The 20,288-nt window shown below is 35.8% G+C and overlaps 2 protein-coding genes across 6 annotated transcripts in view; one reads left to right on the forward strand and one right to left on the reverse strand.

The window, feature by feature from the left end:
* The first annotated feature begins 818 nt into the window (after positions 1 to 818).
* Positions 819 to 2,709, forward strand: LOC123004658 (calumenin). Of its 2 annotated transcripts, none has more exons than XM_044398015.1 (3): positions 819 to 1,014; positions 1,209 to 1,434; positions 1,557 to 2,709. In XM_044398015.1, the coding sequence occupies exons 2-3, from the start codon at positions 1,211 to 1,213 to the stop codon at positions 2,296 to 2,298; spliced, it is 966 nt and encodes a 321-aa protein (XP_044253950.1). In that variant the 5' UTR covers positions 819 to 1,014; positions 1,209 to 1,210; the 3' UTR covers positions 2,299 to 2,709. The 2 variants fall into 2 exon arrangements, with proteins under 2 accessions (XP_044253950.1, XP_044253951.1); XM_044398016.1 differs by lacking the exon at positions 819 to 1,014 and adding an exon at positions 1,021 to 1,160.
* Positions 2,710 to 2,731: 22 nt separating this feature from the next.
* Positions 2,732 to 20,288, reverse strand: part of LOC123004659 (LIM domain only protein 3-like) — a 54,787-nt gene continuing 37,230 nt past the window's right edge. Inside the window, exons 3-6 of one of the 4 annotated variants that reach the window (XM_044398019.1) lie at positions 6,580 to 6,871; positions 5,301 to 5,426; positions 5,086 to 5,208; positions 2,732 to 3,820 (exon numbers count right to left, since the gene is read on the reverse strand). In XM_044398019.1, the coding sequence (XP_044253954.1) occupies positions 3,685 to 3,820; positions 5,086 to 5,208; positions 5,301 to 5,426; positions 6,580 to 6,871 (677 nt within the window). In that variant the 3' untranslated portion in view covers positions 2,732 to 3,684. Of the gene's footprint in view, positions 3,886 to 5,066; positions 5,209 to 5,300; positions 5,427 to 6,579; positions 6,872 to 20,288 lie in introns of all 4 variants that reach the window. The other 3 variants (XM_044398020.1, XM_044398018.1, XM_044398021.1) reach the window with 3 other exon arrangements.

A 20,288-nucleotide genomic window follows, 5' to 3' on the forward strand; every position in this document is an offset into this window, starting at 1 on the left:
TACCTACCTATTTATGAAACAAAAAAAATCTGAAAGAAAATAAAATTTGTCTCGGTGATGACTTTAAAACAATAACCCAGGAATAACCCAGGATTGGATTTACAAGAGAAAAACATTTTTGAAACCAGCAAATCTGTAATTAAAACTTCATTATTCTAACTCAGTAGAAAGAAAAGTTCATTTTTCTCTTGATTTTGGACTAATTTGGAATAATTTTTTTCTGCTTTTTAAGGACTTTTAAGGATGTGATAGGACTCACATTGGCGGTTTTATTATTTTTATTATTTATTTACGCAAGTTAAACAACAAAAATGTTTGTGAATAACCTAACTTTAATAAACAGCAACTCAAAGAAACAGCTTTAAGGTAAAAACCAAAGTCATTTTTAACAAGAACTATCATTATTTAATTAATTAATTAATTGTCAAAGTGACATATAGTTGTCAAATAATTAAAACAGCCAATGTGATAAGACTTAAAAATCAGTCCAAAAGCAAGAGAAAAATGAACTTTTCTTTCTACTGAGTTAGAATAATGAAGTTTTAGTTACAGATTTGCTGGTTTCAAGTAAAGCAAAAACTTTTTTTCCTTTGCAGTTTTGGCGTAAAATCAAACATTTTTGTAAACTTCGGGGACATACTGTATAGTAATGCCTGTTCAACTAAACTAGTAAAAAAAGGAAAATTCTTATTAGCACTCTTTGTAGGGACAATCCTTAAATTACAGTGGTATCACTAAACTAACAAAGTGCTAACAAAGCCGACCAAAAACTGATGATTGCTTAACAGTGTAGTTCCGCCATCTGTTACATAACAGCCGAAGCAGTGGCCGAAGCTTCTATCATTTCCTTCTTTGTTAAATTCTCTCAGCTGTTGAACATCATAAAAATCTTTAAACAGCATCCAAAGAGAAGTCTGATGAGTTGGAAGTTTTAAAAAAAGATTTCTCATTTCAAGTGTTCCTCCCATTGTGTTTCGTAAACTTTCAGAAATCAATTATAAACACAAAAAACCGGTAAGTGTCATTGAGGTTAAGCTTGTTTTTCATTCAGGAAATTCATTTTGTTAAACTTAAATTATTTAATTGAATTGTGGGTGTTTGGTGCTGATGTGGAGCAAATATTAATTAGAAAACCACAAGTTCCAATACAACACGTCCACGTTTGTTTGAAAACGTTTTAAAGGGGGTTTTCTGACCTAAATTTCCAGAAATGATTGTGCGGGAGGCTGTAGTGTTGCTAGTTTTGGCTTTTGCTGCTTTGGCAAAGCCGAAATCAGAAGAGAAGAAGGATAGGGTGTTTGACCGGGAATTGAGTGATAAGGAACATTTTGAAAATGAGCATCACAACCCTCAGTATGACCACGAAGCGTTTTTGGGGGAAGAAGCGAAGACATTTGATCAGTTACCACCTGAAGAGAGCAAACGACGTTTGGGGTAATTTTCTTTAATTTGTTTCTAGAATTATGTACCTACATTGCTGTGACGTGTATGGCTGCTTATCAAGACTATTATCTAAAAGTAATAAAAAATTATTACTTTTTTGCAATTATTTTCAGACTGATCGTTGATAAAATCGACAATAACAAGGACGGATACATATCGAGAGAAGAACTCAAAGATTGGATTCGTTTTACTCAAAAGCGCTACATTACTGAAGATGTGGATCGTCAGTGGAAGCAACACAATCCAGAAAACGAAGAAACCATCCCATGGGAGCGTTACCAGAAGCTTGTTTATGGGTTTTTGGATAGTATGGACCCTTCAGAGGCGGAAAAAGATAGTGAAGGTTTTTCTTACAAACAAATGTTGAAGAGGGACAGGAGGAGATGGCAAGTGGCCGACCTTAATGGAGACGATGCTCTTACCAAAGAAGAATTTATGCATTTCTTGCATCCGGAAGAATCCGATCACATGAAAGATATCGTGGTTCAGGAAACTATGGAAGATATTGATAAAGACAACGATGGGAAAATATCACTAAAAGAGTATATCGGCGATATGTTTAAAGGGGACGAAAATGAGGAAGAGCCGGAATGGGTCAACAACGAAAGGGAACAATTTAACACATACCGTGACAAGGATGGCGACGGCTTTATGGATAATGAGGAAGTGAAAAATTGGATTCTCCCGCCTGATTTCGACCACGCCGAAGCCGAAGCCCGGCACTTGATCTTTGAAGCTGACTCAGACGCCGACGAACAATTAACAAAAGATGAAATTTTGAATAAATACGATTTGTTTGTAGGCTCGCAAGCAACCGATTTTGGTGAAGCATTGGCCCGACATGACGAATTTTAGTGCAATTTTTTTCAGGAGGGCTTCAAGGGCCAGTCATATCTGAAGTCTTCCAATTTTACCAAAAAATCTCAATAAAGATGCTGCTTTCTCTTATTTTAACTCTTATTACATGTATTAGTTTCTTTATCTCATGGATGAAGGAACGATTAAGTGTTCTTAATTTAGTGTGTATGTTTAATGTTAGTTTGTAATACTAAAATTTATTGTTTATGGAGATTATGTGTAGGTGTTGTATTTATGTGCCATTCCGTTGGCCAAAGCATTTACTAATTTAAGACAATTTCTTTAAGAATGAGGTCGTTAGCATCGTGTCTGGGCCTGTAGATACTTAATGCAATGAATCCTTGGTGCTCAGATTATTTTTATATTATACAAATTTCCCTCTATCAATAAATTATACATTTTATTTTATTGAGGTTTGTTTTTTGTTCCTGGTTCAAAAAATTGTTAACGAAAAGACAACATTTATTCAATAATAACTATTATATACAAGATCAAAAACGTACAAGAAAACAATGCAAAAATTGTATAATGCTCCCACATAAATAGCATAGATTACTAACTTATATAAAAATATATTAAACATAAACAGCATAAGATATGTATAAAAAGAAGCTTTCTGTCGTAAGAAACTACATCTACGAATAAATTTCATTATATCACATGACAAAATAAAAAACAATGTTTGGATTCCTTGGCGCGAAAAGGATCACCATATGTTACACAATCATACATAATAAGGAAGTCCTATGATTTTTTCTTTACAAATTATACAAGTGAATCACAAAAGTGTTTATTTCCTTATCTTTTTCAATATATACATAACCCTTTAAGGGTAGATAAACATGCATCTTGGAAATTATATGACACCTGAGTGATCTCAACAGGCCACAAATCAGTATACATATTTCAAAGAGAATACTCTCGCCAGTGTTGCACTATTAAATAATATTCATTTATAATTAATATGGCCATAATTTCGGAGCAATTGGCTGAGAGTAGTAAATTATGGCACCTTCCAAAGGTTAGCAACAGTAACTAAAACTAATAAAATAAGTCTAAACATGTCGTATACATTCATGATATCTTAACGTAGGTAATATTCGTTTTAGTGAGTATTGGCACTAAACTAAAATGGAGTCGCCACAAACAAGAGATTGACTAGAAGCTTATTTGGATGGAGAATTTTCGTGCCTTCGTGAAGGTGCCAGGGTCGTATACTATGCAAGAGTGATAAGAGAACACAACAGTAACACAATAATAAAACTAAATCCGCGTGTGTGTGTGTATTTCGTGTAGTTTTTGGCAAGTAGACTAGCACGTATGAGATTTTCCTCCGGAGCACTGCACTGCACTCTTATTCGAAGAGTTCCTTTTGACTCGGTGTCACTGATGCGGCAGAGGGGGCTCGAACGTCTCTGAGTCGGGGCTGCCGTACCCGCTGGATCCGTCATCCCGGTGGTTATTGGTGCTAATGGGCTGTCGCTGTGGGCCGCCCAGGACCATGTCCGAGTTCTTCTCGCTGTAACAGGATGGGCTCGTCAGAAGTCTACCTTCACCCAAACCGTTTAGATTGTCGCCCGCTGGCTGAAAGAAATCAACCAACCTGTACTCAAAAGTTTTCCGATATTCACTCCTCAAAATTCTATCTGTTATTTTTTAAGCATTGATCGGGGATTGCGTGAAAATGGAACAGTTTCACCGTTACCGCATCATAAAACGTTAAAAATAACACACTGTAAGCGATAAATGAGAATCATTAAATGGTGCGAGCAAATGGACTGAAGCAAAGTTTTCAGCAAAGTGGTTTGTTTGAAAGCTAAAAGCAACTGAATGAAGCTCTTAGCGTGATGGCCGCTTTTAAAATACAACAAATATTATTTTATGATCGTACAGACCATCAGCAAACAACTCGCGACCCTCTATGTGCGACGATAAATGGGAGGATTTAAGCACAAAAAATTATTTTACATCAGCCGCGGGACACTGTTTGAGTGTTATTTTTCTCAACGAGGACTAACAGCCCTGTTTCACCTCATTTGGTACATTTTCTGCTTAAAGGTATTGAAAAAATACTTAACAAATAAAGGTATCAGTTTAAAATTGCGTCCTATTAAATTACACTTTGGACATGTTTTCTCATTTTTTTGGACATTTTTCTTGGCTGATTGTTAATTAAATAAATGAAATGTTGTCGACTTTGGTTTTAAATAAATTAAATGTGCTATTTTAGCTGCAGATCGATACGAATCTATGACAGAAATGTCACGAATATTATAATTTTCACTAACAAAAACATAATAATTTTATATCGCAGAAATTAATTATAGAACCAGTCTCATTTGAAATATCAAATTAATTCGCTTTAAAATGGCATAATGAGCCCAGTTGAGTTCGTGTGACTTGAATTGCAAAAGAGTTCATAATGAAATTAATTATTTATTCAAGATTATATTGCCTATCAAGATTATACGCTATAATGCACAAACCTCATGAAACCATGAATGCACTTATTACAAAAGAGAGTTCGTTAAATAAAACAAGTGCGTGTGAAGTATTTGACCTAAGTTTCGACTTATGGAAAGAAATAAAAATGAAATTGTAAAAGTACAATTTTTAACATTGACCAGTACAAGATATAGTTTCGGAAAAATTTTGTTTACACATTTTTAACTCGGATTGGATAAGGATTTTAAGAAGTGGTTTTAAAGAAAAGTGTAGGATTTAGGATCAGTGACAAAGTCTATCACGTGTGGAAGGGGTCGTACCTGTAAGTTACTGACTTGCCTTCTGATATGGGCTAAGCTGCTAGGGTTGTAGGTCATATTGGCGAATACCAGTCGTTCTTCATAGTCATATTCGCACAATATCTTATTGTCACACAAGTAAAACCGGTCGCCTACGCAAAACCTAGAAAAAAATACAATTCGGATAATATCAGTTTCATCGAACTGTGCAAAACGTTCTATTTGCACCATTAAACAGTGAAATATTTAACATACCTGTGATTACATTGCTGACAAGCGAAACATTCTAAATGATAAACGTTGCTTTTTGCCCTCATTACCATTTCAAATGCTGGAATTACTTTGTTGCAAGCCGCGCAGTATCCCGTCGTACCAAATAGCCTAAAAGTAAACAGATTATCAACCGTGTTATTACGATACATTGTTAATTTACTAGCGATAGGCCACAAACACGAAAAGTTATGTCTGTTGTAATAAAATGTATACAAAGCAAACTAATCCGCCAAAAATTGTAATTATTTCGCTGTGATGGGGTTTTTCACCCTTCTATGGCCATGTGCGCCCAGTATCGAGCACTCTACGTAGCAACCATTAAAAAATTCAATTACTTAAGAACTCCAGTCTAATACTAAGGAGTAAATAAATTTGCTGTAATTGTAATTGTAGTTACTTCCTGGAGCTCGCCAAAGGTCAACTCAACATGTAGAATTAATTTAGTTTATAGACAGTAACATAGTAGGTCACCTGGAGTGTACGCGAAATTGGCTATAAAATGTTTTGTTGTGGTTTTCATATTTACACCAAATCGATTTGTTTGAATGGTAATTTGAAAGAGAAAACCGCAAAATGATTAGCAAAAGCAATTCGATCCAATATTTATAAGGTTCTTGTCGTGCTACACCAATTTCCTCGTGTAGATTGCTATAAAATTTATAGCTATAGCGTGCTATAAAAATTACATTACACCAAATTGACTTCGAATAAGATTCTACCACCACCATTGCCATCACGTTTCTATAACACATACATCCATTATTAATTTTTATCTGAACCAATCTACCCTCGGTGGCGGATTAATTACTGCTTTTGTGATTTTAATTTTGTATTGGCGACGCTGAAAAATTGTCTGCTTTTTGCAAAACGATTTGAGATCATCCACAAGGCAAGAATAATGAAAAGTGGAATTTTAGTTTTTGCAGGTAATTCGTATTCTCTTTCAAGATTCAGTCTAAAAAATGCTAATAAAAATAAATGCTTGAGTCTTAATTTTTTTCCAAAAATACACCTAATTTTATCGATTTCCATCTTGTTGCAAAATTTAATTCAATTTCAAATTAAATTATACAAAGTTTTATTTATTTTGGACTGAAACTGGCGTGTTTACTGCCTCGGGTTTTATTTGTTGATTGCTTTCTTCTGAAAAATAATTCTGTTTGGATACCAAGCATTTCTCACAAAGTTTACCTTTCTTATTTTAATATTGTGTTGTAAGCTATATATTTTTTTGAAATGAATTTTAATTTGTGTAAAGTACCTGAGGTAATCCCTTTTGCACAGTATGAGATTCGCCTTGGTATAGAGCGTGGACCCGACCTCGCCCAGCCTACAGTCGCAGCATCCGCACTTGAGACAGTCCTCGTGCCAATAGAGGTCCAATGCCTTGAGAAGGAACCTCTCCGTGATCCTTTTTCCGCATCCGGCGCATTCCCGGACTCCGGCACCTGTGGCGGTGCTGTTTGCGGCCGTTGATACAGACACCGGAACTGGTGTTGGGCCCGCCACCGCCACCGCCGCTCGCCCGTTCGCCGCTTGCTCCCCACCGGACTCTGGAACAAGATAATGACATTAGACTTTTTCGAATAAATATGGATTAGCCGTGACGGTAAATCAAACGTGTCGTCGAAGAAATCGTAATAAATGGCTGAAAGGCTCGATACGAACGGCTGCTGAGATAATTCCTGAGAGACAAGGTGAGCTCTTTATTTCAGTTATCCGCTTGTTAGGGTGTCACCGCGCGCCCGCCTGCAAAGTGCCGCTAATGGTTGCTGACAAATGGCCCTTGCGAGACTCCTCACTGGATAGGAGCGACTTCGCGCCGGATTCACACGTCGATGTCGGGCGAAAGGGATTTTTTAACTTTATTGTGATTTATTGGAGTCTGTCAGTTGCAATTATTTTAAAAAATAATTCATTTCTGATGAGGTGGATAATTCTTCGATTGTCAATTAGCAGCGTGGCAATTAAATCAGCGCGACTTATTTGAGTTGGCGTTAAATTGCAAGCATCGTCAATTACGCTGCTGGTTCTGTTGATATTTGGTTTTTGAAAAGCCACGTAAATCAATCGTTCAGATCAATGTTAATGAGGTGCGGGTTTTAGTTCGGCAGTCGGTGTTTACTCGTAGAGACGCAAATTGATAAACAGGAGTATCTGAGTGGAAGCGCAGATCACAATATGAGATTATTCCGCCTGGCGAATTACAATCGCCGATTTAATTAAACTAGTGTGTACCTACGCAGCAGTGTAATTGGCAAACGCCGCCACCTCTCTCCAAAGAGATGACTTTCATCACAACTTATACAGAAATGATGGAACGGACGATAATTATTTCCATCCGTATGCGGAGGCATTTTAATCAGTGCGAAACACCTGACAAAAATCGAAACACCAATCAACTGAAGTACAACAGGCATCAAAGAATCGACTCATTTATTACAAACTAACGGCTTTCTGGTTTCAAAAGAATTTAAAAAGCGTTAGCACTCGCGGTACTACTTGTATCCATAATTTACAGATGACATTACGTAGGTGTCGTGGTTTAGTCCTGCTGTGTTGACAAGACGCATAAAATCGCACGAGACTTTTTACAAGAGTTAACTAGAAAATTTTCATGCTGTATGCATCGTGTAACTGTAATAATATTGATACATTAGTACTAGACGTCAGTAAATAAGATGTGTGGTTGAAGCCAACAGGATTTGCATAAGTAACGTTTTGGTCGATTTCATGTTCACTGGGGGCAAACACATTTTAATTGCATTTGCAATCAAACGGCATGGCAATGCGGAAAAGCGTCGTTTACCTATCAATAAAAATCAAGAAGCAAACATAACCACGATGGAACAGGAATTAAACAAACAATAGCCAAAAGCTTTGAAATTAATTTGTATCAAATTTTGTCTTTCTTTGAACGAGGAAATTCTAATTCAAAATAAACTGCTCAACAATTGAAGTGGATATTCAAGTAGGTATTAAAAATTACTTATAAATTTTTTTAATTCAATCACAGTATGTACTCGGATTGAGTTTACAAGAAGAAAAAAAATATCTTTGATTTTATGCCAAAACTGCAAAGGAAAAACATTTTTTGTTTCATCTCAAACGAGCAAATCTGTAATTAAAACTTTATTATTCTCATACAATAGAAAGAAAACTTAATTTTTCTCTAGATTTATTTCCCTTTTTTTGAGTTGCCATTTATTAATATTATGTTTTTTGTACCTAAATCGTTTTTGGGGACTCATTTGCTATTCCAGATTTGGCTTTGCCTCGTTCGGAAACAGCAACGATTCGTCCGCAAAATCTGTATTTTAGGTACTTGTAACAAAACAGCTATTTATGTATCAAGTACGCAAAATAGGGTTTTAGGGGACGAATCGTAATTAATGACGAGGCGACGTATTAGGAGCCGAGTCTTTATTGAGAGGAGTCTCCTAAAACCTTTTGCGTACGTGGTGCATACATGATGTTTTTGTTAAAGCTCCCAAAACACGAATTCACACCTCTTACTAATTAAAAAAATTTTGTTACCATAGTAACTAATTTAACTTTAACTGTTTTTGGGGACTGAGTACCTAAAATAACCGTTTTGCGTACTATTTTATTGAGTCCGGAAAAGACTCATTTTAGGGACTCATATGAGTACGCAAAGTAGCTATTTTTGGGAGCATATACAAAAAATAAATTTCTCCTCATGTACAGTCAAAATTGAAAAAAATAATCAAGGAAAAAACTACAATTAAAGTAAAAAATGAATAAAAGAGGTAACTTCTAAAAAGCTAAATTTTAAAATTTTGACCGTCATTATAAACACCTAATATCATCGTATGACTCTTATTAGGTCTCTTACTCTATATTTGAATGAATCCATAATTAAATTATTGATAAAGTCTTGAGACAGGGCTTTTGAGGTATTATATCCACAACCCTGCATCTTATCGTTAAATAAAAAAGGGCATAAGAAATAAAATAAAACAAAATCCAAAATGAACTTCGAAATCTTGTCTATTGTCAGTATGTATTGCCATTTTTTAACATACATTTTAATTGCAAATGTTCAAAAGATTGTTATTATCCACTTCAATTGTTGAGCAGTTTATTTAAAACAATAGTTTATTAAAAACAATACAGTACAAGTACAGTCCGATAACTTGTTTGCATTTGGAAAAACAAAATATGTATTGTGTTATGTGTGGTGAGAAAGTGTCAAATGATGATACACAGCTTCATAAAAACACTTTTTTGCTGTGAGATAATTTGCTGCTTGAATTGACAAGTGAAAGGTAGATGGATGTTCAAATACAAGTTCTTGTATCTTATATTGAGTATTTTTTTTCGAATCACTTGTATGTGTTATAAACAGGCTTTTGTGAAGTACTGTTGAAAAATGATTACCGGTTTACAAAACCTCAGTAAGAGTCTTTGGTATTGATTCGTTCACGTCTTAAGAATGAAACTGACAAGTGTTGAATGTAATCATATCCATTATGCAGCAACAATAACCGTCGTGGGGGTGGCGTCGTCTCGTATTCTTAGAGAACCTCTTTTCTGCATCCTCGAAGATTTGTCTAGTTAAATTAGCCGTTGCTTTAATTAAAATAGTTTAAGCCGAATGAGAAAACTGATGAAAACAAGCTCGCAAGTAAAATGGCTTTATGTATTCAAACGGAGCCCACTATCTTCTTAATTTCCGCCTTCAGAATTATTTTCTAGAATTACCATATTATGCGAGTGTCATATTTGAAATGACGCCAGCAATTATGTGGCGCGAGAATTTAACGACGCCCGTAATTAAATTTAGCCGAATTAAAAGCAGCCACTAAAGAGGGCTAAGTGTCTTGATACTGATTCGCAGGGCCATTTGTCAATGTCCCGCCGATTTAAAGACGATTTCGCACACCCTCTTTTATACCGAAACATAACCGTATTGTTCGCACTGATTTTCAACACGGAGCAAGGATTTAATTAATCCGGAGCGAAGCGAACTGACTGACACTCGAATTTTTTTCCACCAAGATCGCCACATATATTCAAAAACAAAAAATAATTACATGGGATTATCCTAAATAAAGAGGAAAAAAATTAAATTCGATTTACCTTGCTCAGGGCGTGGGTGTGTAAAAAATAATTGTACACAGCAATGTAAACAATTCACATTTCATTAGCTAAATTAAAAAATTCATTTTCCTGTTTCTAGGAAGGTGTTAGTCCCCTATTTCCCCTTCATTTAGTAACATTAAGTTGTAATTCTGCCAACACAAACTCTGGCTAATGAGTTTTTTCTTTTTAATAAAGTATGCACTTAAGTAATTAGTTGCTCGTATGATATTACAGTACCTGCGTATGTATGTAAATTACAAACATAAATAATGCGCGCTTTTACAATAGATGTGTAAAAGAGATGTTTTCCGGTTTGTTTACTCAAAACGTTAATTCAAACAGGAGCTTTTGTATACACATGCCCCTGTTTTATGCTAATGGCGTCACTTACCTGAAAAGAAGAAGACTTTTCACATAACTCACATCATGCTAATTTTATTCATTTTGATCAAGAGAATGCGATAATATGATGAACTCACTCTCGGTAACAAACACAATGGAAAAATAATATTTTTTTAATTATACAGCCAAGTATACGGTTATTATTTCAGAAGTAATTGGAACAGCTCATCAACTGTTTGCAAGTTAATTATTTGCGGGTATATTAAGGATCATTTTACTAAATAGGTTGTCTGAAGGGTATCTTTCAACATGTAAAATAGATTTATGGAAAAATGTTTAATTTTGTTTTAATCTAAAATTTCTTCTATTAGGTATAGCTTAGCGCCATAGACATAATTCTGGGTTAATATAAATAAAATTTCAAATCATTGTTTAGAATTATGAGTATCTATAAAATATTAATACTTTAGTGTTTTAAGATATTAATAAAATCTGCTTGGGTTGTTTGCTAATCTTCTTAGAAGAGAATTGTTTTTGGCTCAAGATTGTCAAAATTTCGTGAAGTTCTGGGGTAAGTTGTGTAATGTAGTCGTCATATTCTCTGTCTAAAATCCACCCTTGCCCAAATTGGGTGCAGACGTCATGACTGCGTAATGATGGAGTTTCACCCCTTCCCCTTAGCCTCATACTCTTCACGTTCGCGCGCCACTCACTGCCATTAAATCTCCGGAGTTAATACAAAATGCATTTGTTGTTGTTCCATTATGTAAATGAAAACTCAAACCACTCTCGTTCGGCAAACGCGTTCCATCAGCCCGCGATAATGCATTTCCGGAATCTATAAAAAATAATTTCTGGTCGAATTTATTAAATTGCGATTATGGCTCGGCAAACCGAAACGGAATTCGATCGTTCCATTGACGGATTGCCCGAAGCTAGTCTTATTAATGCATTTAATTACGTATAAAATTGCATTCAGGATGTGAAATTTCCAATTAAGTTCCTCGGGCACACGTAGGTGTGACCGTTAATAAGACGCGACTCGGGATGATTGGTGTTGATATAAAATTGTCTAGGGGCAATTGTGACGTGTTTCTCTGTCATTAAGCAAACAATAAACCGAAATTAACACACAATACGATCAAAATGTAAATGACATAATCAGCATAAACTGTTAGAATCGTTATAATAGAGATTTGATAGAGACTAATTCCAAGAGAGCTTTGTGCCTACATCTGTAACTGGCAGGATCGTTAAAATAAGCTCAACACGAAATCCGGTGGCTCAAACCAAGCATTCAACCGGCCTGTCATCATCCGAAAGAGGCGGGACCTCTGCTCTGTACCGCTCCTGCTGAGCTTTTCCTCTTCCCAAAATATTCAATTGAACCATCCGCGAACAATCCATTAATCATACAATAATAACGCGTTAAACCTTGTTTGGTTCTTCCTGTCATATTTAATTATTTTTCTTCAACACCCTTGGTGGATACCCTTTCAACACGCCCAATACAAAGACCCAACGATTCTAGTCTTGTCTTCGGAGAAAATTATATACAATATGAGGATGTTAAGATTTATTATAAAAAATGGTTTTCTGATTCCCTTTCTTAACAAACAAAATTAACAACAGTTTAGCAGTTGTTTGATATGCATGAATATTTCGATTGCGTGTGGTTTTTTGTTTGATTCAATGTCGAAGAAAATCAGCTAACCACTTTTGACTTGACTTATAAATCACAGTAATTGTTTATGATTAGAAAGGGGTGGACTAGAATATTTTATTTTGAAATGAAAAAATAATAAATTGTGGATTGAAATTTTATTAAAGAATTTATCAGATCATGTCTAGTCTTTCGATTTCGCTTATTCTCTTTCGTGACTTTTCAATTTTTTGCTATCAATTTTTTTATTATCGCGATCGGTCTGGTATAATGCCCCAATTAAACGATTAGCTCGTCATGGCTGGAACAGAAAGCGAGGTGTTTGCACGAATCGGTTTTCTTTTCTCCTCTGTCTCCCGTTTTCGTTGTCTTCGTTCAGCCCAAGGCGCTGGCTGATCCCTACAATTAATCACATTCTCTCGAGTCCTGACATTTCATTAGCCTTTCTTTCTGTACGCAATTTAATTAACATTCGAGACTTTAAATTTTTAATAATCAAATTAAATTTTCAAAGCGAGATTAAGACTGTTTTCGTCCGTCTTGGTTTACTACACAACTTTTTATATCGCACAGAAATTTTAATTAACGTTTCCAAATGAAAAATAAATTTTTAATTAGCGAGCTATAATTAAGGATAGGCTTTTGCTTTCGCTATAATGGAGATTTTTTGTTTGTTTATCTGGATTCGAGCCGCAAGGTGGGTGAACAACTAGAGAGCTTAACGTGACAACGCCGATGGTGCTTCTCATTAAAACTAATATGTAATGATACCCTGTCTACTCAATTTCTGCAATGTAGAACATGTTGCATTAATTTCGTATTATGTTCTGTTGACCGCAACTTAGATAAGTGCATATCAACTCACCTCTCCAATAACCGGCTGACTACAGAACTACCATTATATCCAGATTGGGCGCACCCGAAGGACTCAGGAAACCGATACCTAGCCAATATTCATTTCGCATCCTATTATCCGAAAACTGTTGATCTTATACCCGAGCAAGCGATTAATTTCGAAATTTCGATCAACTCATTAAATTAGATACACCCAACACTCTACTTCACAAGCAAACTCACTGGAAGATCACACATGGAGATATCTTTCGTTCTTTATAAGTGGCAAAGAGAATGCAATTTAACCCAGCCAACAATTTAAATGAAACTCGCAATTATTTCTTCATCAATTCATTGCCTGCGGAACGCTGAACAGGTTTCATTTATCCAATTATTTAACGTTCAGCCAACAAATAGAACCATTAAAGCTGTTGCTTTATTAAAAACCCAATTGAAATTATTTCAGACTACACTTAAACAGACGACCTTTTAAATCTTCACTTTAATTTCATCAAAAACGTATCGTGAATATGAAGCAAGCATTTATAAATTACAGGCACCTATGAGCTCCCACATTAATTAAAAAACTCGCGCAAAAATATCAATATTACTAACCACGATCAAACTTTATTGCTATTAACATAAATTCCATGTGAGTGCACAAAGGCACTCTCGTTGTAAAATTATTTGTCAGGAAAAAACAAAAAGTTTGTAATTTTCGCTAAAACTGACTGTTAAGATTTACAAAGCAATTAAGTTTCTTATTCAGCAAACTGCTACAAATCGTATCTATTTATGTAAATAGAGTAAGAAAATAGAAGCCGATGCGTCGCCTTATAATTAATTACTCCATCCCGTGTATCAGTGGCGTAACGTTAATCTGTTGTGGCCGTGCTCACGCGTTTGGCTTTCTTTTTTGGAATAAAATGTTTGTCGGTCGTATAATCCTTAGATATCGATGCAGTATATGTTGTAGAAAATGTCTCGGAACGACCGGAGTAGATTGCAAATCGCTAGTGGGCGACGCAGTTTTTCAATTTAAACACAAGTAAAAGAAGCATTAAATTAAAGAATTCGCATTCGGAGCATTAGTGGTTGTATAAGAATTGGTCCATTCATCTGGCTGGCGGCCAAGCATCCGAGACTTCAAGAACATGTAAATAAACGAAGAGCAGTTAAAATTTAAATTGATGTAATGAGATGGAAATTGGATCAGAAAGAGCGATAAATTACAATATAAAGCCTACTTTAATTAAAGTGATAATTAAAAAAGATCAGTATCTGTTCGCAGTGCGAGAGCACGTCCAACCTAGATTACTTTTACACACGTAATTCCCCATTGCTGTTTAATTATAAGCGCATAATCTGATATTTACAGGCTATTTCGATACAAGGACGGATCCTCATCATTCACAAACATCCCTAATGAAACTGCGACAATATGAAGACAAATTATGGGATTTTCGGAATTACAGAGCGAGCAATGCAACTTCTGTGATCATTAACAAACGTTTCCTTTACACGTTCTCCAACTATAATTACGATAGTTTTAATTTAAGCGTAAATAAACCGAGTTTGCAGTCTGCCCCTGTGTTGAAATGATTATTTCGCGCCAGCACAAATTGCCAATAATTCACAGGATTAATTAACTTTTATTCAGAATGAAATTCAACTCCGCGGCTCGCACCCTCGACTAATGATCACTTTTAGATCGAGACGCGGCTCTCGAATACACACAAACAAAAAACAAGACCTTAAGAAAGAAAAGCCTTTTTCTACTTTCAGTCTTTCGGATCAGTGGTAGTTAAAAATAACTAAAGTCATTTTGAGACTCCACCAGACTTGTTCAATATATGTTGTAAGTAGATGTACGCAATTCCTGAGGCGAAACTGTCTCTATAACAATTGCTGAAAAATTAAATGAAACGCTCTGAATGCACCATTTGTGGATTTACTCGTTTTAATTTTGTCGGTGCGGCTTTCCACTTTATTGAAAAAGTGTTTCTTCTATCCCACATCGCCGCACTTTGTTTACCGCCAAGTTGGTCAGAGGGCGCCCGTTTAATTCGACTCCGGAGACCAATGATTTTTGGTACACACGTGTTTCCCCACCTCATCCGTCACTCTGTCAAACTTTACCAATGTATTACGGTCCGCTTTTATGTAATATCAAAGTTTCTTAATAAGGTTCTCTGTAGTTATTGCGTTAGGTGAACGCCAAATGGCAAACCATCGCCGAGACTCCGGTTGGCCATTCCGGAGACTCCTCTACTTTGCTAGATTAAATTTATATTTATTTTTCTGGATGTTATGACCGGAACGGTGGCCGGCGACGATATGCAAACTTATCTGCAGATTAACTTCACTTCGGACCCGGAGGAGTCGAGGTGTTCGTGATACAAACTCCGGAGCAAATTACATAAGGGAATTTAGAAACGGCAGTGGCGGAACGTGCAACAGGAAGTTAGTTTGGGCAAGATTTTCATCACCTAAAAATAATAAACAAGTTGTTCAGACACTATATCGAAATACATTTATATAAAATGGTAATAAATCTTCGTTTTTGGGACGTTTTCAAGCACTTTGCTTCTTGTGCTTGTGGAATAAGCAACAAAGATAAAATCCTTGTGGGTGTGGTGTGTATATGACGGTCGTGAAACGACGGTCGGTCGCATTACAAATCGCGTAAAGGAGCTGTCCGTGAGCCAGTTCAAGAGTGCTTAATATCAGCGGCAGTGCCATCTAGCAGACCAAAAGTGTCACGTGCCTCAAACAATATCCTTAAGCGTAAGATTTATCGCCGTCTCTCGTACGAATTTATCCAAGTTTTATCGTATCCGAGTGTTTTCGATGCCTGTCTGATTTCCCATTCGAACATGTATTACAGATAGTGGAGGAGATGAGACCAGCTTGGGCCTTTTTGACGTTCGGTCCGATGGATTTAGCAGGCAGACGAGAACGAAATCGTAAATATCGGCGAATATCAAATAACCAACAGATATCCCCCTCATGCGCACGTGGATATGCCGGAACGATGGAATTGAAATTGCTGCCAAATTTCATATCGACGGATTCTTAATGTCGTCGAGGATATATTTGGCCCAGTTTACGACATCTGCATAATGTACTTACAATTTTCAATTTTTAAACGCCGGCTTACGCCCACAAGGAAATTCGATTTATGCAACCAGCTTTTAATCCGAACGCGGAATTAGCTCACAGAATATCGAAAATAGAATATGGACGGCGGTTGTACAGCTTTGAGACGTTTCATTCAAGTTTATGCCAAGAATTACGACTTTTAAACCCTTTCCAATAACAAACATCAAAGAGCTTAATTATATTTACGTCAAAAAGTAAAAAATAAATAGATTTGATTTTAAATCTTAGGTACAATACTGGAATAAATAAAAAACTCTACGGGTTTTTTTTTTATTGAAAATAAATAAATTAGTAATTCGTTAACACTATAGTTCTTCGTGGCTTTAGAAATTATTAATAGTGGTTCATTATTAATTTTCTGCTATTTTAATTGAATTTATTTTTAATTCAAAAAACCACTCAGTGAAAATGATTTATGCTCATTAATTCTATCATAAAGATTTCAAAATTAGATTGAAAAGTAACGTTATTATGCATTATTGTAAACTGCTTTATTTACAATTAGTAAATGGAAATTATAGAATTCCACATTAGCGTCAGTTTTTATTAAAATGATTACTGGAAAATATTTAAATAATAAATGCAAAATGGAATAAACCATTTCTGACAAATTTTCTAATCATTCTGACTTTTGCAACTTAACTAGAAATTTGTGCAGAATCTTTTATAGCCATTTAGCTCATCTTCCGCTATCGATAATATATTGGCGGTCTTTTGCGGAAATTGAATCCAGAGCGATTTTGCTTTTTCCTCAAGAAATATATAAATACCGAGCATCGTTCCCGTTTGTCTCCAACCGGTCGAGTTAAAAAAGCGAGGCCTCGTTGGCGTTTTAATTATTGGTATTAGTGTGTAATTCTGCGTCTTTAGTACCGATGTTAAAAGTAACGACTACGAATAAAGCCGAGTGAAATGGGCTTAATGCATCGTCGATGAACAAACGAACAGAATGGAAACTCGCCATCTCCATTACAATAAGCAACTTCTCGTTAAATGTTTGATGTGAATTATTGGCTTTTCTTAGCGCGGCTCTAAGTCGATTGGCATGTATTATTCGTGTTGCGGTTGCGGTAAACACGAACTTAGTAGCCTCTGTAGGGCAATATCAGCTCAGAACTGCCACGCTTCTGCATGTTTTTCTTCCCGGTGAATTCCGACAAAAGAAATTCAGAGTGCCTTTTAAGTGGAGGAGCAGTTAAAATGATAATCGACTCTTAAATTTACTATGAGAGTGGAAACGAAAGGTCCGTCCTACGAGACGGAGACGGAATAAAAGAAATGTTAAAGTGCCATTTTTGCGAATCCGATGAAGTTAATGGAATGTCCGGACAAGAGCGCTGTTCTTTTAAAAGTATTTGGTTCACTACTACTCGTTAAGCTTGCTCAAACGTAAGCTTTTTACCCACATTTTAATTCCCTCAAAAACCATGTGAGGACGCAATTATTACGAAAATTGAAACGAAACAACGCTTAAATGATTTGGAAAAAATAATCCTAAATTATGAAGACAAGACGAAATATATTAATGTGTGCTTAATATGATTTTGAAACCAAGCCATCTCCTGTAAATTTTCGTTGTTGTATACAGAATAATTTGAGATGATTTATAGTTTAATATAAGCTTTCACAAACTGTGTTTAAACTAATGAAGTCCTTGAGTCGCAGATTGGAAGCAAGACATTTTGAGCCAATTTTTGTTTTGATTTTGCTATGAAACGTTTTGCGCAGTGTACCAAAAAGCCCAAAAAAACAACTTGTATTCTAGTATTGAAATTACTCCCAGCGTCCCAATAAACGCGAAAATAAATCTTTCGCCAAGTGTTAGTGCAGACAATATAAGACGGCATTAAGGCAGGTGCGTCGCAACGTCGACGTCAAGTTCTGGCAATTTCTGTCCGCCTAATTGGAGTCGGATCAATTACACGCGTTATCTCTCTCCCGAATGCATTAACGAGCGGTCTGCAAGCCGGATTTAGATTAGAGATGGATTGACATTAATTGAATTTGCTGCGAAGTCAAAGTTTACATTATGATAAATGACAATTTACAGCGTGATCGTGAATTATTAGATCTCTATAACTTGTATGCTGAGCCATTAAACTATTAATTAATCGGTAGTCTCTCTCTGGATTTGCTTTGTCTGATACACGAGGAATGGCCCAAGATTGATCCATAATAGTTGGTCCAGTTGAAGGTTACAAAATAAATATTGAAAGTGGTTTTTGAATTTGGTACTTTTGGGGACAACTTCCTCGGATGAAAATTTGTTTGAATTTCTTTCAAGAAGCTTCCAAATTTGTTGATGGCTTTCTGATGAAATAGGCTTGTCCGCCTTCTTTCAAAAAGAGTCCGCAAGCAATGCTCAGCAGCCGCGCTTACTCAGCATGATTGAGGAAACTTTCACAATGTTTTACGTTATCAAGTTTTATAAATTGCCTTTGAAAGTCAACCTGGGTCCTCCACTTTGCATAAACTACCGCATCGATTACGGTGCTGCCACGCCACAATGTATTTCCAGATTGTATCCGGCCGTTTATATTAGAATTTTATATTACTCGTTGACTTTTATAGCGAAATGGGGCACACACTTGCATGACTCGCATGCCCGCTTATTCACATTTATTACTTGAAAACTGCTCGCATACATTGTTTCCTTCCCAGTTGCAATAAACGACGACGCCCGCAACTATCCCAAAACAATTAGATAAAGGAGCAAACAGGTAGAATCTCGAGAAAATTGCCCCAACGAGGCTTGCGGGAAATTTTGTGACAATTTTTATTTATAAGAATTGGACCATCCAAAAATTTTTGAGAATTAATTAAGCTGCTGTTTGCCAAATGCCAACACAGTGTTTGTGTAAACAAATTTCTGTTGTTAATTTTAACATTGTGGAGGTTTTGTGAAGATGTATCTTGTGTTTTTGTACGTTTATGCGTACCTTAGCAAAGGACTTGATGAAGTGCCATTACGGAATCGGCGCCTATATATTTTAATCGGCCGATACTGAAGTAAAGTTCGCTGTAACGCCCTCGAACATCTTTCCCATCTCTCGTGTATACTTCGTAGAGTGCATTTTCTGATTCTGTTTACCATATATATCATTCTTTCTTGAAAATAATAGCAGAGTCGTGTAGCAGTCTATTAGCAAAAGGATTTATTTTCATTTTAGCTCCAAGTAAAAAGCACTAAGACTAAAAATCAAGTGTCTTTTAAGGAACTAATGGAGTACGTCCGTGTGTCTACTACATCTTGTTTCTTGGCGAGGGACTTAATTTTTCGAAATTCTTTAAGCGCGAAGAAGCCTTGTTATTTATCACGACGTGATAGTAAAAACGAATCTAGCAGCAATATATCAGTATTTGATCAATATTTTATAAAAAATGCATTAAAAGAGTGGCTCCTCTAGCTTTGATCCATCGTTATAATGGGATTGTCTTGTTCAACCGATTACAATAGAGCACTCTACCCAATCACTCTGGTGAAGAGAAACTGCGCGAAGTAGGCAGTTTGCCAGTTCATCGCTCGGTTGCTCATATTTGTCAGAGAGATTCATTCGTGTGTTTATTCCCAACAAATCGCATCATAAACTGTTTAACTCTAACATATAAAAGCATTAAAACTTACCATAGTGGATTTTTTTTATTATAAAACCGTTTTTTAACAAGTAGGTATGTACTGTATGATCAAATAAATGTGTGACACACGAGAAACAAACGTTGAACTTTTGTTGGTAAGTTGAAAGTAGCACATAAAATTGGGATATTTTACATCCTTGAGAGCTTAAAAGTGATTCAAATGCAAGTAAAAATGAAGAAATAATTTTAAAAAAACAGAGAAAATCAATATTTGGTGCTCCTATAAA

Source organism: Tribolium madens, unplaced genomic scaffold, assembly GCF_015345945.1.
Source record: "Tribolium madens isolate multiple individuals breed KSU strain unplaced genomic scaffold, Tmad_KSU_1.1 Scaffold_20;HRSCAF=117;Tcas5.2_LG4, whole genome shotgun sequence".
NCBI lineage: Eukaryota > Metazoa > Arthropoda > Insecta > Coleoptera > Tenebrionidae > Tribolium > Tribolium madens.

Excerpts from the sequence above, each read along its gene's own strand:
- LOC123004658 (XM_044398015.1), top strand. The coding sequence starts at position 1,211 with ATGATTGTGCGGGAGGCTGTAGTGTTGCTAGTTTTGGCTTTTGCTGCT. Across the intron at positions 1,435-1,556 it reads GAGAGCAAACGACGTTTGGG|ACTGATCGTTGATAAAATCG; the intron begins GTAATTTTCTTT and ends AATTATTTTCAG.